Source organism: Xylocopa sonorina, chromosome 12, assembly GCF_050948175.1.
Source record: "Xylocopa sonorina isolate GNS202 chromosome 12, iyXylSono1_principal, whole genome shotgun sequence".
Lineage (NCBI taxonomy): Eukaryota > Metazoa > Arthropoda > Insecta > Hymenoptera > Apidae > Xylocopa > Xylocopa sonorina.
Genome location: NC_135204.1, coordinates 2,384,779 through 2,412,057, shown reverse-complemented (window position 1 = coordinate 2,412,057; position 27,279 = coordinate 2,384,779). Strand labels below are relative to the sequence as shown.

The 27,279-nt window shown below is 41.2% G+C and overlaps 1 protein-coding gene across 3 annotated transcripts in view; it reads left to right on the top strand.

Moving 5' to 3' along the window:
• Positions 1 to 27,279, top strand: part of LOC143429935 (uncharacterized) — a 411,918-nt gene that overhangs the window by 232,616 nt on the left and 152,023 nt on the right. For all 3 annotated transcript variants that reach the window (XM_076905794.1, XM_076905793.1, XM_076905795.1), the window contains exon 6: positions 14,567 to 14,656. In XM_076905794.1, coding sequence (XP_076761909.1) covers positions 14,567 to 14,656 — 90 coding nt within the window. The remainder of the gene's footprint in view (positions 1 to 14,566; positions 14,657 to 27,279) is intronic.

The window sequence follows — 27,279 nt, the reverse complement described above, 5'->3', positions numbered from 1 at the left end:
ATTCGCGATCACGTGCAGTTCGAGTACCGTGTTATTCCATGGATACCTATACTTACTTCTGAGTTTCTTATAGCGCGGTTTCCATATAACGCAGCACGAATTGACCTAGTTTCTACAAGATTAAATCTGAGCTTCTTATAGCGCAATTTTCGTATGACGCCGTACGAATTAACCGAGTTATAGCAGGAGAGCATCGACTGTAATTGGCAAAAGGGTTATACGCAATGGCGAAGAATGTCTCGGAATATCTCGAGGGACGTAGCAACGCGGAAACCGGTCGCGAGGAGTCCGAATGTCAGTCGCACCGTCATCGTGGAAGAAGTCGCGTCGCGTCTCGTCCGTCTAACGCGACGAGATCGGACGTGAGTTCGCGTCGGACGTCGCGTTTCATTAGCGCGTGACCCATTGTGCCGTACGGCTTCTCGATCGCAGCGGCCCACTCGTTCCCGAGCAATTCGTCCTCGCTTAAGGACATAAATGGCCGAGCCCGCCTGGCCTGCGCGAAACGCCCACACACCTCTGCCCCGAGCTCGTGGAACGTCTCGTACCTTTGCTTCGAAAGGAGAGGTTACTTTTCGGACCAATTTGTTTTCAGCTGTCGAGTGCGTACGGGTTGTACAGGGTGTCTCCCGCGGAATATCGTGCTGACTTATCTTCTCTTCTCTTCTTGTGCTGGTTTCGATGCTCCGCAGGCATAATTTCCGTTTTGAAAGTAATATAGTGGTATCTCGGTATACGATCTGAATCCGTTTCTGATGTTTGGAAAGGGTAAGAAATAATATAAAATTAATTCATCCGTTTTCATGTAAAAAAAACTCTTAATACAATTGTTAATTAATTTAATTTTCCCACTGAGATAATTATTTAAAAATGGCGCAAAATTCACGCAAGGAATTTATAACGTATAATGAACAGAAATTGTATCCTGAGCAAAATTTGTTACGTTCAAACAGCACGTATTCCAAAGCAGACGTATACCGAGGTACCACTGTATTTTGCGAGACATATTACAAAGTACGATTTTGAAGAAATGTCACTTTTTAATTTCAGAATAGTAACACAATCTTTTCATACAAATTAGTTTGATACATAAAATTTTGATTAACGTTTTCGTATATCAAAATAACCAAAAACCCTTGGTTCCCAACTACTCTTCGAAGACCCTCGTCGAACTTCCTCCTACCATCATCGATTAAGAAATCACAGAATCCACGAACCCATGTTAAAACCAGCTGTACCCACGGTGTCTCCCACTCGTGTCATTATTCTTCCCATCGAACGCATCGCTGGGTGGCCTTCCGTCCGTTTGGAAACAGAAAAACGACCAGCGCAACGCCACGCCGAGTGCCATTCAATCGCTCATCGACGTATCTCGCAATGGAGGGCCATCGCGCGGTCTCTCCTACGGATAAGTCTGTCAATGGCGAATGTTATACCGCTATGTCATCGTCGCCGCGTTTGTGGAAGGTGTCCAAACGCGCTGAACGACGTCGAACCGGAGGACTCGATGCGTGAAGCCTCCAGCTTCTGTGAACGGGTTATATGCGTGCAACGTAGGCGAGGAACCCAAGCCGAAGCGCTTCGTTGTAGGAGGGCGAGTTTGATTGAACGTTCACCACCATCGACTGACTATAGTTAGTAGCTCATTGATCGTCTCCACGGTGATCTTTAATCATATCTGCTTAAACGGAGAATCAAACGGCTACCACCGCGGCAGCTGTTCACCTTCGGTTCATAATGGACGCTGTTAAACGGTGCGATAAAAGAGCGTCTGCGTTTCATGGTTCGCTTTCCATCGACGCGCGTGGTCTGTTTCTGTTCGAAGATCGCCGGAGCAGGCATCGATTGGTGGTTCACTCGTTTCGGTCGTTGAACGTGGCAATTGGTTAGTGGATTTCTATTATTTATCGATTAGTTGATGGTAGGTTGCGCGGAGGGTGAAGTTCATTGATAATATGCGTGTGAAGTTATTAGCTATATGTTGGGTGCGAGGAGGCGTTTGGTGCTTCGTTTTGGACGGAAAGGTTTGTGGAAATTTTTCAGGATATAAGATTTCATCCTAATTGCATTTCATCGCTCCACATTTTACTTACAGTCAAGTATCTTATATAATAAAGTGCGGGAATAATTTCTCACACCTATGTACAGTTTCATGTAATACTGACCCGGATACAAAAACTGACAGCCACTAGAAATTTCTTCAGACGTCTTAACAAATCTTTATTATTTATAGTAAAGTAAGTATTCAAATTAAGAAACATTAGCGTATCCATAATGAAAAGTATGTTTCATTTGATGCGCTGTGTTTGCTTATTGTTTCTTAACTGACTACAGTCCCATACAGTGGCGCGTTATCATTAGTTGGGGTCCTTAACCCTAAGTAAATAACTCACGCTGGAAAAAATAGAATGGTTGTAGAAACATCTACATATATATTATCGCGTAAACAGAGAAATAAATTTTCCTTCATCCATGAAAACCTGTTATATGAAAGTGAAAGATATTTGGTAAACAATTACACTATCGATACATAAAGAGCATACATGATTGCAATGTTTATTTAAATATTTACTTTTTGGATCTTTTTGTTGCAAAATTAGTAATTAGTTCGTTAAAATCAACACAATCGATTATATCACTTTCTATGGATAATATGGATAAATTTGACAGTTTACTCTGCCCATTAAAATTACCTTAACATTTGGAAATGTTAAATTAAGTACTCTTTGTATGGTTTCATACATTTCTAATGAGGAAAATTTTAATGTCCGATTCTGGCAAATTCCAAGAAGTGGGCTAGCTCTTCATTAAAAACTTTCTTAATAAGAATTTTATAACGCAGCATAATGAATTTTTCTAAATTAGAGTTTGAGTTTGACATTTTTTATGAACAAAAGGTAGAGTTTGGATCTTGGATCTTGGTTCGTTTTCGGGGTTCTCTTTTGTTTGGGTATTTACTCAATTTGTGAGGCTTTCTCGTTAGGCCATTTAAAGGAAAAACTATTATAAAATGCGTGGAAGGTCCTCGAGTAGTGATTCTATCCGCCATCGTTGTATTTCAACAGCGATTAAATATATTACGTCAGTATCGCGTAGCGAGAATCAAAGAGCTCGTCTCTACACTCGTCCATGGCTTCCATCCGTAACGAAATTCCACAAAAACGAGCGCAGATCGTGTGTCGCGTCCTGGTGAATCGCGATTCACACGGCCGAGAAACCAGAGAGGGTGTAGATGTCCGTCGAAACAGGATTCATCCATCGGTGGGAATATTCAGAAGCGAGTCCTCGAAACGGTCTGTAACTCGATCGACAGCAAGGGTTTCTCCCCTAATTAGAGGAAGCGCGTAATGGCCTTCCGCCCCGTTGTTCTTCGCGTCGTACGAGTATCCGCGGCGAATAAACTCGTCGAGTAATGGCCCGTGTAATTCGAGGGTATTTACTCGCTTGGGCGACGTTTGTCCAACAGCTTAAACAGCTTCATTCGAACGGGACGAAATTTCGCGTTTATCTCGCGTTTCCATCGCTCGTCATCGTCTGGTCGGTCCGAGCACGAGGCGACGCCGCGCAAAGAGCATCGCGGAGGCTCGCCTTTGTCCGTTTTAATGCCGGATACTTAATACAGGGCAAATAGCGCGCGGAACCGAGCCATCTAACTTAATTGTCGGAAGCGAGGGAATTAAGGGGTTGAATTAATCCAATTGTACCGCTGACGGATAATTGAATTGCCTGGGAAATGAAAAATCAATAGAGGCTGCTGTTGATTGCCGGCTACGCGTCGTGGCGCTCGTAAATGCCGCGCTTTAGCCTTTAGGGCTTTTCTGGGATTACGTAGAGGTTGGAAATCGAGGGAACATTTGGAAATTGCAATGATATTACAGACATTTCGTACGTCGTTCTATTTTATCCATTGTTCTTTAACGACGCGATTCACTTCCGGAATTAACACTAGGTTTACCAAGAGGTCATTTTGACCCCTCTTGGTAAGAGAAAACTTTTGGTTAATTCTCTTCAAGAAAATTATTGCCGTATTCTATGAGAATATTTTAATTAGATTAGAGATTAGATTTGCGTTTATATATCTTATAAATGTAAGTAAAAATTAATTAAAATATTCTCATAACGGCAATAATTTTCATGAAGGAAATTAACCAAATGTTTTCTCAGAGAGATCAAAATGACCCCTTCGTAAATCTAGTGTTAAGGAAACCACCGTTTCCTCGAATTCAACAGTGATGTCATTTCTCGAGCGTGCAATTATTCGACGCGGACTTCCTCGAACCTAACCTATTTATTTGCAAGCTTCCACGATTCACCCGTCGCCATTGTCTATCGTGCTAGTTTTAATTCAAAATTTGCAGCAGCCAGCTGCTCACGGAAGCGGTTATGTTCTAAAATGAAAACTGAAACGATCCTTCACGACAAAGCTGGAAGTCGATGCACTTTGACGTCAAGGAAGGATGTTTGTAACGCGACGTGGATGGATGTTTCATTGCTGATTTCTTGTGAATTTAGAATATGGAAAAAGGAGGAAGCAATTTTAGTTGAGTAGATTGTAATCGATAGGGTTCTTGGGTGTCGATTGAATGTTAGGTGCACCGTGTTTCCTTTCTTCAATTTGCATCCGATATATTTACGATGGTTTTATGATGAAAGTTCAACGATCTCTGTACATTCGAAACCTGTGTTGTATTCGATATACAAGTATCAATAAAAAAATATATTTATTTTAATATAATAGTAGCTGCGTAGTTTGAGACTATGTGAAAGTAAAATGTGGCTTGCGACTAATTTCAGTTTGAAAATTACAAATTTATTATAAAAGTCAGTCAACTTTCCGTCGCGAGCGGGCGAACCAGCAAAGAACGAGATGTATCGTGTTTAAATCGCAAATGATTCGCTCTAAAACGTGCAGATCCAATGAACCTTCCGCAACAAGTAAATCGTGTCCATCTTGTTATGTTAATACCTGCAGTCTCGTTGAAACCCGCGTGAAACGATTACCAAAACGATTTTGCACGCCTCAAAGCTAACGAGCTATCAGCCGGCGGTCGTTCCAACGATAATCACATCGTCGAAATCCGTAAACTCCAGCAAACAACGTTAACCCACATTCTCAATTTTCCTCTAGTCGAACCGTGGAATGAAACCGCTGAAGAAAACGCGCGTACGTAACGAGGGTGAAATTACAAACAATTTCACGTTCTTAACGTTCCTTCCCATAATCGACTGGTTCCTTTTACGACACGGCAATTGAATTAATCCGCGGAGAAACAATTTCGCGTTCAAACTGCACCTATGCGGTTAAACGGTTCCATTTTAACGGCACGCATCGAGTACCCGAAAGCGTAAAACGTTGGGAAAGACATTCACGCTCTTCCGGTTGCGAGGAGTTCGCAAATTCACTTTACAACAGCCGATTATATTGTCAAAATCGTCGGCAAGTAATATCGATCGTCGACTGAACTGATCCCTCGGTTCAGTTACATGAAACGTCGATACGTACCGTTGCCATTAGACTGTCTCGCTTCGTACATTTGCATGAAATAAATTATTTGCAATAATGTATCGGGAAAGCAGCGGTTAGTTTAAGTGGCCGTTTCTCGCCGCCACGTTTAATCGGCGCGAATTATTCCGTGGCCTGCCTGTAAACCAGCGGAATTCGAAAAGTGTTTTTCGCTTGAACGCACTGCACATTTGGGAAAATCATCGCCTGTAAAGTGGTTGCACTTCCAAATACAGACATCGCTCGATTAGTACGGTACTGGAATTGCACGAAGTCGCGAATATTACTGTTAAGAATTAATTAATACGCTTATATAGTTGTAACTTTTACATTTTTAAGTTTCACTTTTCTAAATCGAATGAGTTTTATATTATTTTTGTACGATTGAAATTTTACAACTAAAAATGCATAACAAAAAATTGTGTTCTCTTAATTAATCTTTAAAACAAAATGCTTAAGTTTGTATTTTAGAGTTTTGGTAGATTGACTGTGTAATTGGGTCGTTATGAGGTCGAATGGCGTTCGTTTGTTTTTTCGTAGGGAAGTGGTGCCAGTTGATACATAGTTAGTGTGGAGGAAACATTCTTTCTTTTTCACTTATGTATTTTTTGTTAATAAATATATGTAATATATATACATACCATTACAGTATGAATCTCGAGTTTGAAATCGTACGGTTTCGAATAACACGAAACCAATTAATCGTGTTATTCGAGGGATTTCTGCAATGCAAAGCTGTAGAAAGAGAAAGCTTGGCACTCGCTAGTTCTTGTTAATTAACTGCCTTTGGAGTCAAAAGGCATCCCTATTTGGACTTTGAAAAGAGTTTTTTTTATTGCCTTGACACTAGGAATTGAGTAGCAAACCAATAAGGTATAAGAATGCCTGTGATTGATGTCGCACTGCTTTCCACGAGAAGCACATGTGACTGATCTGAAATCGAAGTAATTGGTGGGTTCGATTTGTCGAAATTGAAGTCGACTTGAATTCGAATCGAAATTAAAATTGGAAGAGCAGTTAGTTAGCAAGCGGAAATTGGCGCAGCCGATCAGCCCGGTCTCGAACCGGTCCGCCGTCGAATCAACGCACAATACGAAATTCCAAACCGAACCAGTTCGCCGCGAACAACAGGCTCGCGTGATTAATACGCGACGGGTACGAACGAGAGGAACGGAAATGGGATGCGCGGGATCGACGTTTGAGGGACGACGCGCGGCGAGTAAACCGGTTCCCACCGTTTGATGCATTAACGTGCATTAACCCAAATTCAACGGCGTCCCACGGCACGCGGAACGAAGCGGTTTCGTTCCTCCGACCAATCTTGGCCCTGATTGACCCGGCGAACTGGTAGCACACTGGATAAAGTGCCGTGAAATTAAGCGATTAGGTCCACCTGATCTTTGCGCCGCGCAAGCAAAAACTAAGTGAATTCACAGACCCCTTCCGTGTTCCTTGTCAGCGTGCTTCCTCGCGAACTTATCGGCTGTCATTGCTGCAGCTTAGACTCTAGATGTTTACAGCGAGACGGTAGAAAGGGTGTCCGCTGTCGGTGGGTGCTTCCCTGCGTTGGCGAGCTTTTAATTCTGACTGGTTTGTTAGGTTTTCACAAAGTGTACTGATCCATTGAAAAGTCGTGAATGAAATTGGTAAAAGCCCGTAACAATTGATATTATTATATTTTTTATACGTTGACTGCTACGCCGAAATCACATGTTCAACACATCTCAGGACGCCGCGGATAAAAATTAATTTCTCATTTTTAATCCAGTTACTGTCAGACAAGTTTAGAGTGTTTTACCTTGGACGCCAAGTTTATACTTATTCCTCACGGAATCACAACCAATATTAACTTGTAACGGTACGTACAGTACGAGATATTTCGTAGTTGGCAGTTTTGCTATAGACGCTTGCAACGAGATATTTTATAGTTGGCAATGAATGGGTGAAGTTTATTCCACTCGTAAGAAGTTTGCAGAGAAAATTGCACTAGGATTACTGGCTGAGCAATTCATATATGTAGGCGTGCTTCTGAAAATGCGTGATTCAAGTTGTTCTTGTCACGAGAATTCGTACAGTAATACTTCCTTAGACTGTTCTTATTAGTCTCAAGAACACCCCCAACGCCATGGCCCATTTGGATGTTTAGACAAGGCTCTAGAGGAAAAGAGACGATGCAATGAAGGAATGTACATGGCCCTCTTCGATTGCGCATGCATTCTGCTACCCGATATTTCTTACACATTCATCAAAATTAGTCTAGAATAATTACAAAGTGTAAGAGCTTTCGACGACTTTCAACAATTCGAGATGATTTTGCTCATATGTGACGATAGTACATGCAAATAAAGCATAAAATGATTTTATATCCAAATTAAGTTAGCAAAACGCCGAGTATGAATTTCATTTTCGGTGTTATTTCGCTGAGTGTCCATTTTAACAAATGATTAGAATCTTGTGTTCAAAGTAGGACTTTAAAACTTCAAATTAGTCGATGAAAAACTCGAGTTGCTGTATGAGATGCCGTGGCGAGTAAGCGCATAGGGTTAGTTTTTGGAAACGATTAAAGAGCGATCAATTGCATGCTCTTGAAGTCTAGCGACAGAGGCTTCCACCGGAATCAGGCTTCGGTCTCGTTTCTACGAGCACAGCGGCAGCCAGCTGCATCCGCGACAGCGCGTGCAGCAGCATCCGATTGCGTATCAGCGACCTCGATCGTCCCCCGTGCGTTCCCTTTTCTCTCTCTTGCCATCCCCCTCCCTTCGATTCAGATCATTATGTCAATGATCCCGGGGAGATCCGAGAGTAGGAAGCTCGCGCAGCCCATCCGCGTGCATCGAGCCTGGACTTCCTGATTCCCTTCGTCGCGGTTGCTAATTCATCGAGTCCCGCGTCGGGAAACAATGTTTCTAAACCCCAATGCAATTATCTACGCTAATAACTACGATAACATATTTATTTCTTAAATGCGAGCGAAGCACGAAGGAGTTTGTTGCGTCCCTCGTCGTCCCTCATCTCCCCTTAGATTCCAAATAATGAGAACCGAAACTAAAAAATCCCAAATTATATGTCGCACGTTTGATTATTAATCTATTGACGCTCATAACGCCTATAACTACTCTACGTACTTTCATTAATTAAAAAGAAAACGTTATTACTACGGATAAAGTACGGCTACAACCGCCAAGAGTTTTCCCTGAAAACTGTGGTAAAATTTGATAATTTCCACCTCAAAATGTATAACTGACGCTCAATTCCCTATCGCAGTAACAAACAATTAAAAAAGACTGCGTTTCTAGGCACGATTTTAAAAATAAAAGTGTGCATCAATGGGTTAAAACCGAGCAGAATAATAAAATCGATCTTGAAAAGTTCATTTTTGCTCATTGAAAATTTACCACTCGTCATATGAAAGATTTCTAATTGTTCTCTCGAAAATATAGGGAAAAAGGTACCTGAACCAGCCGTTTGAAATTCCTAACGCGATACAAATATCAGTCGCGAGTCCGCCCCCTCTCTGACACGATCTACCGTGGAATCGAGCCGGCGACCAACGGTTCGCAGTGAAATATCGTCTTAATAGAGAAGATCGCGTGTTCCGGGCCCGTTTCTCCGCAGCGAGCCTCCCTCGGAACCGTACGGTATCACGAGGAGCAAGGCTGGCATCGAAAGCAAGCGCATCAGCTGTTTCCTTCGCGTGACGTCGCGCGATCGTCCGGAAAACCGAACGATCGTTGACCCACGCGATACTCGGCCTCTACCACCCTCGCGTTCCCGTATCACGTTCTTGGAAATGAACCCTTTGCGCTTGCCGCCTTTCCGGACGTTGCCAATTGTTTCTATCGTCAAAACTATTGCTAACTTCTACAACTAACTTGTAAAACACACTAACGTCTATCAGCGATAGAAAATTACCATTTCAACAGAAAATTTGAGGAATAAGTTCAATCTCTGTAATCCGTCTTCTCAGAAGGAACATTCGAGTATAAAGGGTTAGAAAGTCGTATTAGAAATTCCAAGTCTGGCTATCGTGCTCGTTCGACTCAAGCTCGCTTTGCATATCTGCTCAACGAGAATTTGTAGCACATGGTAATTAGATTAGTGATAACTAATCGTTGGATAAGTGGTACAAAGTACGAGCGGTGATTAAATCTATGTATATTATTAAGTGGATCTTCAAAATTTCGCAAGTGGGGTGGCAATCGTTGATTATACTACTGTGACAAGTACCAAATTTTTGTTTCAATTAATATTACTCTTTGCAGTTCACAAATTTTATTAACAGCGTTCTAACAAGTCCAAATCACTTTCAGTGAATTTATTAATAATTATATTTTAAGAGAATTATGTAAGGCATAAAAAAGTATCTATAAATAAAAAAATGTTTAATTAACGAGTATCCTTTATTGTATATATTAAAAGTTTATTTGATAAATCTGGGTAAAAAACTGGTGTCGAATCCACCTCGGCATAGAACTTGAAAGAGTTAAAATGTAGTGAGGAAAATTTTTTACCCCTATTTTACGTTCTAATCCCATGGACCGATATTTACATTTTTTAATATTAATATCACCATTTTTCTCATTCATTACGCTATTTACATCGATCTAAATTTATAAGTTTTGCATGGAACATACGAGGTCGTAGATGTACGACCATATTATTGAAAGGGTTAATGATCTTTTACCTACTAAACATACTTCACAGAATTTCTTTCGCGTACAACAAGAAGTTGGTTGCACGTGTTCCTAATTACAGTAATTACGGAAATTCCCGATTACAGCTTGCGAGGTGGTTTTAACACGACGCAGCTGGAAACATTGTACATTTTCGCGAACAAGCGTCGAACGGTAGGTGTCCCAGGATAAATGAAGGTGTTCGAATGGCCGCTAATCAACGGTGTGTCAGGTTGACGCGAAGGAAAGCAGCTGGTATCGCGTTCGACCGCGGCTCGAACATCGGACTTGCGTGCGTCTTATTTTCTCACCCTTTCTCTTCTCGCCGGCTGTTTTCTACTTCACTTTCATCCTCGATCGTTTTACGAGCTTGCCGGATTTTTTCGATCGTTTTGCAACTTTCAATTTCACGATTCCGATCGGGTTGCACCGTCCGTAGCGAAAGGTTCCGACGATTAGGTCTTCCATCGACGAGCGTCGAACAAGTTCGTAAATCCGAGTGATTTTAATTGTTGAATTTAATATCCTTCTTGCAACCACTCGCTCCGCATCATAATTTATATTCCTGCCTTTCTCCAATCGCTACGATGGTTCATGACAACAGCCATTACAGCCAAACGATCCTCTCCGATCTTAACTGCTCTTCCCTTCGTTATTCCGTCCACCATTTCCCCTAATCTCCTATTTTTCTCCAATTTTGCTGTCCATTCATCAGACCACTCTTTGACCCCCTCGTTTCCGCCAGAACTTCGTCAGAACCGGGAGATTACGGGTGGAAAGGAAAGAAGATTCCGCGAGGCAGTTTTATGGTAACGATGATCGACGAGTTCCATGAAAATGGCGACGATAAATCATTGATAAGCGCTACGATCCCTTCTCTCCTTATCGTCGATGTTAAGTCCCCTTTGTTTATGAACCACAACCCGAACAGGTCCTTTTTCATTGTGATGCAGTGACCCCATTGTCTCGCGAGATTGTGCATCGTTCTCGTTATCGCGCAATTGACGCCTCTGCGTAACAATTTCGACTTCACGTGGTCGTTCTGCGAAGGGAAGTAATCGTGTTCAAAGAATCACGGGAAGTGAATGGTTTGATATCGCGGTGGCTTGACAAAAAGTTTGCGATTATTATTCAACCACTCGCATTCGAAAGACGTGTTAGACGTTTTGTTACAAAGCCGCCAAAACACGTCGGTTGGAAGTTGTCGCGGCTAAAATCACTTGTCAAAGCATCATATATAAGTTGTTGTTTTTCGAACTGATATAAGTTCGTTTCTTTTTATGTTGAAATAATTAAGGGTTTACGTTTAAATCACTTTAAAAATGTTGGCAAACGTTCATCACTTTAGATGATACTTTTTAATACTCTAAACGTATTAAATTTTATCATTTAATAATACTTAATAAAAGTGTTAAAGAAGAAAACGATCTTTTTAGCTACAAATGATCTTGTACCATTTCCAATAGCAATAAATTATAAATAATCGAAACAAAAGCAAATTTAAATCCATATTTTTATAGAAGTTGGCTTTTCTGAAATGGATTTTTTAACGTAAAAAATAATAAAAATTAAAAAAAAAGAAAATATAAATGAACAATTATAAAAAGTAAATTACTTTGTTAAGATAATTAAAAATAATGAATCCACTAGTTAAATTTATTCCATCGCAGCTGGATTTTGAGAAACGCAGGTCTCTCTGAAGTTTTCTATCGAAATGGAAATTTTCTATTGCTGATAGATGTTAACAATAGTTTTACGTTATATGAAAATAGTAATTGCAATATCTTCGGTAGATTATAAGAACTCACGTTATGCAGTGTCTACTACAAAAATCTAACGAGTAGTTATTGAATTTTCTTTAAATAGAATAAAATAATTTTTTTACAAAAATATAAAAATTGTATAATCTGTAAGTGAGTTCCGACACGGTCTCCATCTCGATTGTACGGAGTATGTAAATAGTTTGTATGGTTAACATCCAAGAAGGCGCCAAGTGCTACATTTAAAACTTGTATTCAAACTTGAAAGTAAGGGGCAAATAATTTTCAGTTTGTAATAATTTCATTTATTCTGCAAATTGCAAATGAAATCTGTTCAGGAAAGTTTTTTTTATCGAATCTTCCGATGCACTATATTGAAGTATTTTAAATTAAAAATAAGATATGTATTTAATGTGCACAAAACATAGGACAATTAAAACGATGGAAATGGAAAACAAAAGGTGGAAAAATAGTAGCCCTTTTAGAGGAGTAGATGTAAGAGATATTTATTTATGTTACTAGCCTTACGTAAAAAGTTATAAAAGGATATTTATTGTTTATCAGATATTGCTCTTTTTAATGCTTATGTTTTATTTTGCAAGAAAATAGGTGTAACAAAAAGTAAAAAATTAGTATTCAGATTTGTATAAAATGCTTTGCGACTCTGCCAAGTCTTCTCGTTTCAAATGACGCCTCAAGGCGAGTTAGCGTAATTTCTGTCGCAAATACATAAATATGCGAGATTAAATATTTGTGACGTTGTGATTTATAAAATAATTAATATTGCACTATTTTTTATTAAAATTGTGAGATTCATACGACTAAAACAGTAATCGCATAATAATATCATTCTCGAAGAATGATTTGTAGATATACAATCTTTAAATAGCCCTGCCTCACTCTAGAATTATTGTCTCCTTGAAAGAAAAACCGAAACCACAAAAAGGAACCAAAAAAGCGAGCGAAGGCACGCCGTAAATCTGTAAAAGAGGTATCTAACTCACTTTCGAATTTCTCCGCGGCCCATCGTCCAGGAATTCCCAGATCGAACGCAGGCTGAATAGCCAACGAAAGATCAGAACCTCCCCCCACTTCGTAAGGAAAAACAATTTATCGACCGCGCGATCACGAGGCACAATAAAATACCAGCGTCGAAATTCAATAGCAATTCGCCGGTCCATAAACAACGCCGTGGTCCTTAAATCATCGCCGCGGTGCTCGTTTCGTTTCAACCGGCGCGTTCCTATTCCGGCGATTCGAATCTCGCCGCGTAGCGGTACTTCCCGCCTGGATTTTTCACGGCCGGCGTGTTTAGCCGTGAATCCCAGCCACAATAAACCATAAACCGTACGCGCGCGCACGCCTGCCGTCTTAATTGCCTGCTATTAATTTGTCCACGTCCCGCGATAGAAAGTGCATCCCGCGCGCCAGCCGAGATGATTATTAGAAGACGAAAAGAGTTGCCCGCGTTCACCTTTGCCCGGTCCGCACCGGAAGGTGGCGATCGGGGTTAAGAGGGGCGATTAAGGGTGAACGGGGGAGGTCGAGTTGACGAACCTGACGGTGAAATACGCGTAAGCGTGAGACCTCTTGCGTAATTGCTCGGTTGGAATGCTGAACACGATTTTTTTGTTGATTATATGTCGGGTGAGTGCCAAGAGAAGAAAGGTCTTCGAGAGATCCAACTCTAGATTTCCCTATATAAATCATTTATTTATATTTAAAGTTGGTATTGGTCTTAGGACACTAACTAAGCAGAATACTAATTAATTAGACGTATTGGGTTTATCGTATGCCATTAGCTGTTGAGTTAAGGCATTTAGAATTTAAGGCCCTAATCCCTGCATTTAGTGTAGTTTAGTAGAGTTCTCAAAAATAGCTAGTTAATTGCGTCCGTACCATAAACTTGGTTCTCTAATTACAAAGGCGACCATTTTTTACTGCCACGCCGAAATCACAAGTTTCGCGTTTCAATTGTAAATGGTTGATGCACTCCGGTCATTGATGACCACCGTGAAGCTGCAGGAGAAACAGCTTGCGGTCGCATATGACCACCGTGGCGTTCCGCGTATTAATGACAATCACCAGCCAGACTTTTCAAAGTACGCCAAGGGGTTAATCGAATCTTATTTTTCATTATTTTAATTTGTGTATGTATAATGTATTATATGTTAAGAATTTGATCGTAAATCGAAGCAGTGAATTTTATCGCGGCAGTAGTCGAGAGAAAGCGAGGAACGCGTAAGAACAGCCGACGAATGGGGTGGTCGCCCCCGTCTGTTCGCGCGTCCGGGTATGCCAGCCAGGAACGCCGAGCGAATCATTCGAGCCTGTCCGAGTTTTGCGATAGGTCAGTTGGCATCGAGAGCAGCGCGCGGGTGAAACACTTCCTCCGGTTTTCGTATCGGGGTTGGGAAAGTTATCCGATATCCTTTCACGGGTGGATCGCGGTCATATTTGTGCAACTGTCACGTAGGGACACTTTACGCGAACCCTGTACGTACTGCGCTATATATCGGATTACCGAAATCTGCTGGTATACAATTCCGTTCGCCGATTGAGATACAGACGCGAGATCGGATTCGTAAAGGATGCGGGAGTAACGAGATCCCCGTTGTCTCCTGTTTCAGGAACGAAAAAGAGAGTGGACGACGTGGTAGCGCCCAGGACCATTCAAGACATATCCGAACACGTTCTCACGTGCGGCCTCACGCTTCCTGGTAAGTCTGACAAAATGTATTACTTTACGACGCCCTTCATCCATTGCTTTTGTTCGCGAACGATTTTCTTTTTTTTTTTTTATTCGCTCAGAAAAGATATTATTTTTCCGTAGAAAAATGTGCTCTGCAACATGACTTTTAAACTCCAGAGTTAACTTTCACCATCTTTAAATAATCCTCAAATACGATATCCCTCGTCCACCCCAAACGCTCTGACCACCAATCTCCCATCACGTTTCCAATCCATTGCAATTCAAACGTGAGTCATTAAAATTTCCATTAAGCTAAACAGGCTCGCGACACGCTGTCTCCGCGAGAAGATAACGCGCGTTGACCGCGGAGGAGTATGCGGAAGCCGCGACACACCCACCGCCATGTGAGCTTCTAAGCTTGGTTCACACGCCCTCGCATCCTCGCCATCCGCGACTATTTACGTACTTAATGGTTTGGATACCAAACGGCGCGATCGCGCTGCTTTTGTTTAGCGCTTAAAAGTACCAAGCACTCAATGAGAAGAGCCAAATTGACTGCATGCTGAACACTCACGAGAATGCTACAGCAACGATAACGCAATATTTTATACCAATAAGTAGAAAAACAGCGTCATCGCATTGCTTGGATCTTTGAGACCTAGAAATTGAAAAGCGCCATCGCGCTCTTTAACAAATTTAGAAGCGCAATCCCCCGCGCAATACTTGACGCACTTTTCGATTGGATTTCTCCAAAAGTGGAACTCAACTGGATAAGGATGCTTTTCACTGTTGCGCCGCGATGTCTATTACACTCCCCCTCCCTTCTTTCTCCGAGATTCTTGCCGCCTTCGGTTTGCGCTTCGCTCGAAGAAAAGCTCTCCTGCTGGTTCTCGAACATCTAATTCAACTGTCACGGACGACTAACCAACCGTAGTGCACTTAGAGGCTTGGGGTGCTACGAAAAATAGCAGTAAAGGGCTGGAAGTGGGCGCGTTAGATTTTAAACAGGAAGTTAACTTACTTGGGGTGCGATACTTGGTGAGTGATTGCTAAGAGGGAAGAGTGGTATTTTTAAGAAGGGGTGTATTAAGAGGACGATGGAAATGGAGTGCTTGGGGGTTTTATTCCCTTTCTGGAGTAAAAGGGGATGTTGTTTGTTCTTTTCCGTTTCATTCAGATTAATGTTGTTGATCAGAGAAAGAAGTACCTAAATGTGGAGAGCATTTTTCATTTTATTTGATTCAAGAGTTCTCGAAAGAACTTTCGAACATTTTATCGTTTTAAGTAGTTGATTTATTGTTTAATTAAGTATTCGCAGAAATAATGAACGCACTCTTTTCACGGCATCATCGAGTGCAATAAAGCCGTTTCATCCATTTTATATATTTCAAGTATTTTTATATTTTACTATATATAATATTTGATTTACTTTTTAATTAAGTATTCGCACAAAAAATAAACGCATGCTTTTCTCGGATTAGTTCTGCACCCCGTCGATTGTAATAACCCAGCGTAGCGCCCTTTCACGTGCACAGCCATCGCGAACCACTTCGCGAGCGCGCATCCATTCCCCCATTGGAATTTCCGCGCATTCCAGCGTTTCCACTCTCCAATGTTCAACCAAGACCGCCTCCAACAAACCCGTCGATGGTAGAAGAGGAATCACAGGAATTGCCCACTAATGCGACTAATTTAAAAAGAAAACACCGTGACCGTACTTTCTCGCGATTTTTATTAAACGATCGAATCTCTCCACTCGTCGTTCCATTGGCTCTTGCTGAAAATATCACGGCGGCGCTTTTTTTTCTTACTCGAGCATCCGCTTTCTCTTTGTAGATGCCTCCTCCACTTCTTTTTTTTCCTCTTCTTTTCCTTTCTTCGCTCGTCTTCCTGTGTAAAAGCACTTCCCGTTTCTCGTGCGCGAAACCTGTCGTCCCGCCGTCGATCTTGCGCCTCCTCGTTCCGTTGTTCCATCGCCAACGCGAACGTTAAACGGCAAACAAGATGAAAACGGGACACTTGTCGCTCTCGAGAGAAATAGAGAAGTGCTTCGCGTGGAATTTAATTTTAACGAAACATGGTTTCTGTTTCCTCTGCGAGCGCCGTCTCCACTGTGTGCAGAACAGGAACTCGTTGGTGTTCAAAAAGACGCGCATTTCCAAAGGAATCCTTTGATAAATGCGTTCATATTTCTAAGTTTTATGTGCGTAGCAAAAGATGATTTGTATCGTGGAAATTCTGTGTTTTTTTTCTATTCGTTCAGGTCCGCAATCTTCCAATCTTCGTTGACTTTCGCGTGTTTCTATCTGAACGCTAAGAAAAATGGGAAGATGCGTACTTGAATACTTATACGTTAAATGAAGAAGAATAATTGAATAACATTTTCATATCAATAAGAAAACATACATTTGGAATTCACTCAAATAAAATGTTTCAATGGAAATGCTTGATTTGCAAAAGGATGAATTTAAAGCGCCAATGTTGTATCGCGTGAGAAACGTGGTACGTCGATCAGGTCAAACGTAAACAACACGTATAAGAGACGTGGTACGTCGATCAGGTCAAATATAAATAATACGTGTGATCAGTAAGGCGTGGTACGTCGTTCGAGTTAGACGCGTCGTAGTGCAGTCGCACATGTAGATATATTTTTCTGAAGAATATTAGAAAGGTACCCTTAAAAATGTCTTCGAAAAGAATATTAAACTTTGACGAGGACAGTGAAAGTTCTGCATACATCGCAGACAGTGATTTGGTAGATATTTTAAATAGCGACAGTGACAGTAGTGATATTTTACTTCCTGTACGATAACTTAGGAAGCCACTCGTTATTGAAGATGACAGCGACGATGAAGACCACGGTAATCATCAACAAGCAGGTATGAATTTACGAAGAAAAAAGTTAAAGAGCCAAAAAATGAAATTAAAGATAAAATTAATTATGTGTTGCCACAAAAAAAAATATGTTTTATGCAAAAAAGACTAAGATAATTGCAGCTACTTCACTCAATCGAGTCCAACACCATCTAAGGCGCATATTCGGTTGTATTTATATAAAAAATCAAAATTACGGGTCTCACAAGTTAACTCGAGCGAGTGTGATAAGAAATGAAATCGTAAGGCAAGGGGTTAAAGTAGCCTCGAGCAACTATTAACACAAGAGATTACACGTTACTTATTTATTAATCGCGCCGCGAACGCGCGGTTAATTGCGCCATATACAAGCAGCAATTCTAAGTAAACATTTTGCTTTCTATTTTGTTTCCCATTCCGCACCATATTCTTCCGGCAGCCAGCGATTCCTCGGCCTTTTTTTCTTCAGTCGCATCTTCCCGTTTAATTAAACGCGAGCGTTCCCGCGGATTTCGCACGACTTATTTGTCATCCAACGACGAGGTTCGCACGCTTCTCGTTTCTCATGTAGAAATTATCGCGCGGTTAGACGCCATTTTCCTATCCATTATCCCATTATATTCTTCACTAGACTGTTATTATGCCCGATCGCAGCGCGCAGCTATAAACTAGGAATCTTCTTGTTACGCATACTTCTCGAGAGAAAGGTAGCGTCGCTTGATTCAGCATCGCGATGCGCGAAATATTATTTTCACCCTTGTAATTATTTTTCCAAAATTTACGTTCTTCACTCGTTGTCTCGATCTTAACAAGATGATTCCATCTTCACGCGAATTTTTACATTTTTTCAGAAATTATTTAATTCCGTAATGATATTACTCTTTTCACCTGATTACCCCGTTCACTTTCTACAAACGTCGTCATCGGTTCTTCAATTTTTCGCATTACATTTTCTTCCAATAATTCCATAAAAATTAACAAAGCAGTCGCATTGTTATCGATTCGTCAATTAAGCTCGCGTACTCGTTCACAAATGGCGAATACAAAAAACAAAAGACGGCCTCGTATGATATGCATTTGATTTCTGCTACAGTTTCGAGCGTCGAACCGGGTGGAAAGTTGCGGTTCGCAGGCTATCCAGCTAGTTCCAAGACCGTTTCCTCGCTCGGAGGCTTTCGAAGGATCGCGAAGTCCGCTCCGCTCGCTGTGGACTCGTTCGCGTCCGACAAAACGCAGCCTTCGGTCCCGCGATTAAATAGATTCCGCCAGTGTTATTAGCATTTTGTTGCCGTTTCCTGCTCTAGCGAGGATGCAGCTGCAAAATTGTGTCTCGTCGCGGGAGAAATCTGGACGCGAGTCGATCGCACGATCTGTCGTTTGGCGAACGATGCTCCGATGGAGAGGAGCGATAAGAAACACACACGGGCGATGCTGAGGGATTAGGAATTCGGAGGGGGTAATTGGTAAATGGGAGGCGTTTCAACCTGGTTGATAATTGAGTGGTAAATCGTTTTAATAAAAACATTGCGCTCCGTGAATCAATCAACGTTGCCTTTCACGCTTTTTTAACCCTTCGTAACGCGATTTGTCCTGATTCACGTCCGAAGCAATTACGGCCGGTTGCAGCCTTTTTTATGGAATTCTGATGGAGAAAATTACGAGGAGGGGAGGGGAGTATCGTGTTTGTATTTAGTAATGATCCTGAAGCGTTCTTCTCGATGGAATATCGCGCGCGAGAGGAGATTCGCCGCACACTGCGGAAGATTATCGAAGTCGCCGGGTCAACGGCTCCGCAAACATCTTTATTGTCGAACGGCCGGGCGCAAAGTGAGGATCGCTTTCACGTACAAGCTTCTTCGGTTAAATTACGCGGCCGTCCGCTCGAGCATGAATTAGGTGGTTTAACTTAAGCCGCGTGTAAGCTAGTCGAGCGTCCGCGTATCCGAACCAACCCTTTTCTTCGGGCCGAGCTTCCGCTAAACGTTGCTTTTAATCGACAAGTGCTTCAGAGAAGGTAGTCCTCCATTTAACGTTGAACAGAATTGTAATACATTGTTATGATGGTTTATGTGGAAAGTAATTATGATTTGTTTGAAAAACCATAGAGATTAACATTAAATAAAACAGAAATTGTTCAATGACAATACAATCCACACTGTGAAGATCTAAGCTTTTTAGACAACGCAATAACTGTCTTTTGTTAAAAATGCTCTCTTTTATATTCCACACTCACCGCTTTAATTAACGAGTTGTCCGGAAAAACACTTCTTTCTTCGTCAAACTTTTCTTGGTCTTCTTACAAAACATTTTTTAACCAGCTAACTGCCTCCAACGTGTGTACACTGCGTCAATTCAAAACTTTATTTCAGTACTATTGACAAATGTAATTGTTAACTTTTTCTCGAATAAAAGTATAATTCATTCTCGTTTTGCTTGATTCTTTTAGAAGCATTTGCTTAGCGTTCGACGCATGTAAAATAAATTCCTTATTTAACTCTCTGTGATTAAAACAAAATCCAAGCGGGTACGAAATTCCAAATTTTAGATTCTAAAGAGTTTAACATTGAGACCACGAGGACTCCTTTCAATTAATTAATTAAAACTCCCTATCTTAATAAGCTATTACAGTCTCGTCAACTTATCGACTCTAGATCATATTTCTTACAATCAAAGCCGCGACTCCTTGGAGGAATGTCTCGCGATACTAACTAGGATGGAAGGCATCCTTGGTATCTCTCGGTCAAGTCCTCGTGGCACCTCGCGTGGGTGAACCACATAGTTCGCGAGGTCTTGAAAAAACCGTGCTGGTCGCGATAATTTATCACGCGCCGGGATCGACGAAAATTTACGTCCCCCGTTGCGGATAGAGACGAGTTATGATAATGGGCACGTTTATGCAACGAGCGAGCATCAGACTAATTACCTATGCACGTCTGCGGTGCCTCGTTTATTGTCCTGGCGGACGGCAATAATTAAAGACCGTTTTTCGGCCTGCCCGTTGTTAGTCGCGGTTTATTGTCGTTCAATTTATAGCGTCACGTGGAATGGCCATGCGCGGGTAGTTTTCTAAACGAAATGTGTTCGATGTCGTCTGTAATCCTCTAGATATTCAAATAATTGAAGACTACATGCAAAATATTTTTATGACAACAAATTAATGGTCAGTATTTAAATCTACAAAAAGGTACTTAAAATCATATTAAGTAAAAATTAATGCCGTAAAAAGTTACGTCTAGTAAACTAAATGGCCAGTATGTAAATAACGAGGGATCATTATAAATAAAAAACGGTGGAATTAATTATTAGTTATAGTATCATTACAGTCTGTATAAAATTAATAAACGAACTATATAAAGCAGAGGAAGCACATTTCAATATAGACACATTCTGAGTCGATAAAAAATACATTTAAAAATGTCTTTACTTACAAATTTTATAAATATATTGTATGCAAAATTAATTGCAATCGTTTAATTATATGAAGTGTTTGAAAATACAAATAGAATTAACAGATAAAGAAACAGAAATATTCAATACGATTTGAAAATTGAAGCTATTATAAATGAACAACTGATTGACTCCAACTCTAAAAGAAGAGATGAATTCCAGAATTCGCGTTAGCAAAGAGAACTCTGAAAAAACGGGTCTGATGGCGGAGCGTAATGCAAGGTCGCGACTAAAATCAGTAAGTGCAAGGTTGATACGGAACGTTGCAATTTTCGTTACTCGATAATCATACGGATTCGGGCGTCATTTTAGCTGGCGCGCGCGCGCGCCTCGATGAGCAATTACGCGCGGTGCAAAGCTCTCCCGGCACCGTGCTCGCGCGCGCGCGCGCGGACAGAATTCAGGGTACGACCCAGATCCCAAGCGGCTATCCGGCTAAAGTTTCGCCGAGGCCAATCGATAATTTCCTCGGCGGTCAATGGATCGATCGATCGACGTGCCTCGCCCGTTTCGCGCCCCATTATCCGTCGCGCGGATTTTCCACGCCGCTAATTACCAGCGGACGCGACCCCTTTCCATGGGAACTCGGATCGTGAAAGCGGTGATTTTACTGTCACGATGGTTATTCTATGCTTTGAATCGACATTTTTCCGAGCATGGATACAATTTAGGTTAGAATGAGGGTGAATTAAGCAATAACTAACCCCTTGTACTCGAAAGGAGAAACAAAACATTCCTGAACAGATTTTATTTATAACGATTGTCTTGTCCATAACACTTTGTGCCCTGGTCATTTTTATACAGCTGAATATGGTGTCCTGAAGGCTATTCACGTACTTTTAAAAAGTCAAAGCTCGTTTCTTTCTTGTGCTGGACTTTCATGATTTTTTTTACTTTTACTTTAAAACAGTTCACGCCTTATTTATTGCAAAAAAGAAGGAAACAAACTTTTTTCAATATAAAAACAATACTTGTAATTCAGTAAAATACATTTTTTATTTATTGATTGCAAAATAATAACGAATTTTACTTTTTATTAACTAATAAATAACTCTTCAGGGGTCTCCAAAATATATAATACATGTACTGCAATAGGTATTTAAATGGAAATGTTTCTTTTATAAAAATAGAAAGTAACATTTTGGTGTATTCAAGTGTCCTCGAATTTAAATTATTTTCAAATTAATCAATTATAAAATTTTTATTTTTGCGGTGTGGCGGCACTCGCCACTAGAGGGACAGCACCATTTACACTTTCCTGAAAGTACCCGATGACCCATCGTTTCCAATATATAGGAGTTCTGAACTGTCCCTAATATCCCAGCGTCTAAGGCAGGGCCTGCTAGGTAGCCTTACTGATGAGTCCACTAGCAGGCCCAGGACGAAACGTTCTTCCCCTCTCTTTTCCTTCCTTCTTTCTTCCTCCATCTTTACCGCACAGCGAAAACCGAAGCAGCGCAGCCGCTTCAATTGGTGACCCCGACGTGATATGGACACGCAGCCTACTACGACACAGGAAGACAAGGAAGCAGCTCGTCGAGCATACCACCTGCGACGACAACCTCGCCCAGAACATCTGGGAGGATGAAGCATTCATCGTTGGGCCTTGGGTACCGCCGCAGCACGCCGATACCGTAACCCCTCTCCTAGGGTGGCCACGCCTCTACGCCGAGCCCACGAAGATCTCGCAGGAGTCCGGACCTCCACGCAAGGATCACTGGGACCTCGCGGCAATTACCACAACGCGCGACGAATTTCGTCGTTTACACACGGGCCATCCTAGGACAGCAGAGTATACGACTGCACAGCGCTGGTCTTCTCACAGCGCGCTCGCCGGCTAGGCTTGAGCACCGCGGCAATCGCCGCGCTCCGAGGGAGCAGCAGACATGGCATCGCGGATTCTACACCCAGTAATCAACCAATACGAGGTTCTACGCACATCGTCGCATCTGAGGGAACACCTTGAAGAACGAAGACGCACAGGTGGATATCGTTCACCACTGGCAAGGGGGTGATGTGGCGGCACTCGCCACTAGAGGGACAGCACCATTTACACTTTCCTGAAAGTACCCGATGACCCATCGTTTCCAATATATAGGAGTTCTGAACTGTCCCTAATATCCCAGCGTCTAAGGCAGGGCCTGCTAGGTAGCCTTACTGATGAGTCCACTAGCAGGCCCAGGACGAAACGTTCTTCCCCTCTCTTTTCCTTCCTTCTTTCTTCCTCCATCTTTACCGCACAGCGAAAACCGAAGCAGCGCAGCCGCTTCAGCGGTAATTTTAAACCTACTTTTAAATACTTTTTGTCCTTATGCTGAGAACTAAAAATTATTTGCTGTGTCTCCATTGAGGAGTCCCTGAGTGCAAAGGGTTAACGAGTATATTTGGCCTCTTCCTATTTGTCTAAAAGACGCTACATATTATTCTCTACATGTATTACATTCAATACTTTCCACGCAATCTAAAAAAATATTTACTTTTCTAATTTCCAATATTATTAATAAAAAAGAAAATCTTCCTTCATAAAGAAACATGAAAATGTACTATGTGCATTATCAATTTTAAGATTCGTTTCATTATGTCTGATCCTTAAATTGAACCAATTATTACGCGTCGACATCGTGATCAGAAAAACGGCTGATCATCGCTTTATCGATCGCGTGGCAAGTGATCGTAGTCGCAACACTCTGTTTCATTCAATTATTCAGGTTTCTCGAGGATGCCGTCGAGCTGTGAAGTGGCTCGCCGGCTTCTAAACGGCCGTGGAATTATTATCTGATCAATCAACGGGGCGCGATGCAACGCGCGGATCAATCGGATCGAGCACGGTATTTTGTAGCGACCAATCGGGAAATAATCGGTGAATTAATCAAACGGGGAATTATCGCGCGATCGGGGATTCCATTAATCAGACGATCGCGGTCATACCGATCGGCTTGGTGCCTCTGTTACCGGTCTTATTGTCGGTTCGCCGCTCTCTCTCTAATCGACGGGCTGAAAGATGAAATCGTCAGGCTTGAGCCGCTTAATGAGACAGGATCTATATCGATAATAGTATATCGTGGACGCGTAACGAGATATGCCGCTAACAATCTAGCGCGCCCACGATAATCACGTTCGTTCGTTGTGCAAACAGTGACACGAGTAGCATTACGCTCCAACAAATGTAATAACGAATAAATAAAAACAAGCAAATTGTTAATTAATTATTGTAAATAATAATAGCGGTCGTTCGTCTAGTGCACGTACGTAGTAGAGTTATAATAGAAGTGCACATGCACGAGCGACTGCCGGAAGAGTATAAATACCGGTGTCGTACAGCAAGAGGTCGGATTTTGGGTTTTTGACGTTTTGCGTCGCCTAACTGAGACCGTTTCGGATCCGAGTTTTCAACCAACTTCTGTTCTAAGCGACTCGAGTTGATGCTCCAACGTTTATGAATTTCGTAGAGAAGTAAGAAATTGAAGCATTTTTAATCATTGTTAGTTATTTGAATTTTCGTTGAGTAAACGAATTGTTAAGTTTGAAGAGAAAAATTTGGACTTGTGAATTTCAATTTTTAATCGCACACAGGGATCTTAATTTAAAAATGCGAGTCGTTTGTGCGTAGTGACCGACTTTACCTTGCTAGTGAGTTAGTGAACCTTGAACCATGTTAAGTAAAAATTCATAGGTATGAAAGAAAGATTGCACAGAAAATATTTTCCACAATTTCTTTTCACATCGCGTCCGTGTTAATCATTCTCGCACATAACGCTTCTCTCGCGTTCTTAATGACACAGTGACATCGCCAGTCGACTTCGTAATATTGACTCTTTGACGTCTAGACTAACTAATTCGCGGAATGGAATTTTTTCAAATGTTCTCGAGGAACGGTACGGAACATGTAACCAGTTGGGTCAGCGACCGTAGCCGTAAACACTCGCGATCAGCTGACGAGACGTCTGTCTTGTTGAAGTATTCCAGGAATCGTTTCATTACCATACTCGTAATCGGCTTATATAATTATGCGACAGGCTGTAAAGAGCTTCCAATACTTCTATTAATACAACTGATTATCGCCGCTGTGTCACATTTGTAGAATTAACAATCGATACTGTTGAGATTTTTTCTATTAGAAAGGGGAAAATAAGACATTGTTCTGTGATATAAGCTTAATTTGAAAGAGAAGAGAAGAATGGAGAATTATTATGCTTGAAGACTTTCGATTGGACTGTATCTTGCAAATTTTATTTATATAATTCAAAAATTTATTATTTGCTTTGGAAATTTTTTATAATTTTCTTTACGAAAACAATTTGTATAATAAAATATAGTTTTTCTTCATTTTACGTATTTTTCTAATAAATGGACATTGGTTCCTAACGTTTGATAGGATTTAGCCACGAAAAACGTTGAATATTTTCGATTAGAAACTATCTAAATCCCAATTAACCCGTATTAAAATTATAGAATGTTTCAAGAGCCATATCTCCGAAGATAACAACTGTTATTTAACGAAATTCAGTTCGCTAGAAGCTGGAGATCTTCCTCATAAAAACGGTTTTTGAATTATCTCGATCCAACTTCCGGTTCTAGAGATATCGTCGCGTGAAGAGAAGCGTCATTTTTAATCGGTTACTATGTCTATCCTTGTCGGAAGGACTTGGACCTCTCGCTCGCATCTAATCATTGACCTATCCCAATCATCTGTCACGTGGGCTAGTCAGTACCAGACAGCTGCCAGACAATTTTTACTATTACTATCAATGCGTAAACATTTCCTGGATAAAATGTGAGTCAAATCATTCTTAACTACCATCCTGCGCGCCGTTGTGAATGAAAAAGCTTAGAGTTCTTATATCTCGGCAAGATAAGATGGACTGAGATATGGAGATGAAACAAAAACTGACTTCAATGACGTGATTTTCTCTATCTAATCAAGGAGGTTCGGTGATCATATTTTTCGATTTCTTTTCAGAACTGTTTCATAACGTAGTTGGATATAAATACATAAACATTCGTATGTTTTGCGTATTTTTTGTTACGCGACAAGTAGTACCACCTTTGTAACGACATGCGAGTTATTTACATCTACAATCATACTGTTTACAGGCGTAGGAAATTTCTATATGTTGGGTATGAGTATACTTTGTGTGTGTATTTATGGAAGTTCGAGTGGTCTTAAATTCTCGCGCGTAATGTCTTGGCTAGTAGTGTAAGTCAATGTTTGCAAATGACAGCAACTCTTCCACGCTCAATTCTACTTAAATGCTTCAGGATTGAAGCGGATTTTGAGGTAGCACGTAGATCAAGGTAATTAAGGGCCGACGTTTTGCAGAAAACAATACTTCATTCTTCCAAAGTCGAGAATTACAGGTTTCTGACGCGTGATAAGACGAGGACTGGCGAAATATAGGAGGAAAGTAGAATCATTTAAGGGTTTAGATGAAATGAACTCTTAGCTATGACTCGTGCATGAATAAAAAAAGTGAATGAGTGATGGTGACAAATTAAGAATACTTAAAGTAATATTTGTAAACATAACACCACGACCAACCGCTTCAACGAACGATCGTAAAGGTTGGAATGAATTTTTCGATTTTCCTCGAGCGCCGGTCGGGAACCATTTTCCACGGTGGACGTTTACGAGCCGCGGCGGCTACGGATAATCCACGCGATGTAATTGCTACGTGCGTCCAGCGTTACACGCCGCGTTTGGGTGGCTGTGTTTACTGCTCGCGCGACGCTTTAGTATCGCCAAGTGCAATTAGCGTCCGCGGACGATTCACGGCCGGTTAATAAATTGGAAGTACGCGGGGGCCCGGGTTCGGAAGCGTTTTGATCGAGCTTGATGGCGGGGAACGATTCGATGCGAATCGGGATTAATTTGACTGGTTTAACTTGTCTCGTTTTTATGCTTTTATAGTTGCAATTATCTGGTCGAAATAGTTGTGCTTTTATTGTTAGTAAATTATTTTTGAAAGATTCAATTAAATGTCGAATTAATGGCTCGTATTAGAGAGATCGTTAGGAGACTGCAAATTTTTAACAAACTCATACTTTTCTAATCATAATTAAATATATGAAATAAATGGAGATTGCACTTTGCTTTGAATTTTTAAATTTTAAATTCCAGTACAAATACACAAATATTTACAAAGTCGCTTACTACAGGTCACTCGACAGGTTACTCCATTTTTAAATTTAAAATCATCTTTTCTATTTTTCAACATCCCTACTATCTTACCTTATGCTTCATGTGCATTGCGACCACCCATCTCAAATTCCTCTTAGCTTTAACGACAAAAACAGTCAGCGTGGCATACCGTGGACGTTCTTTTCGTTTGCCACTTACATCCAGCCACGCTT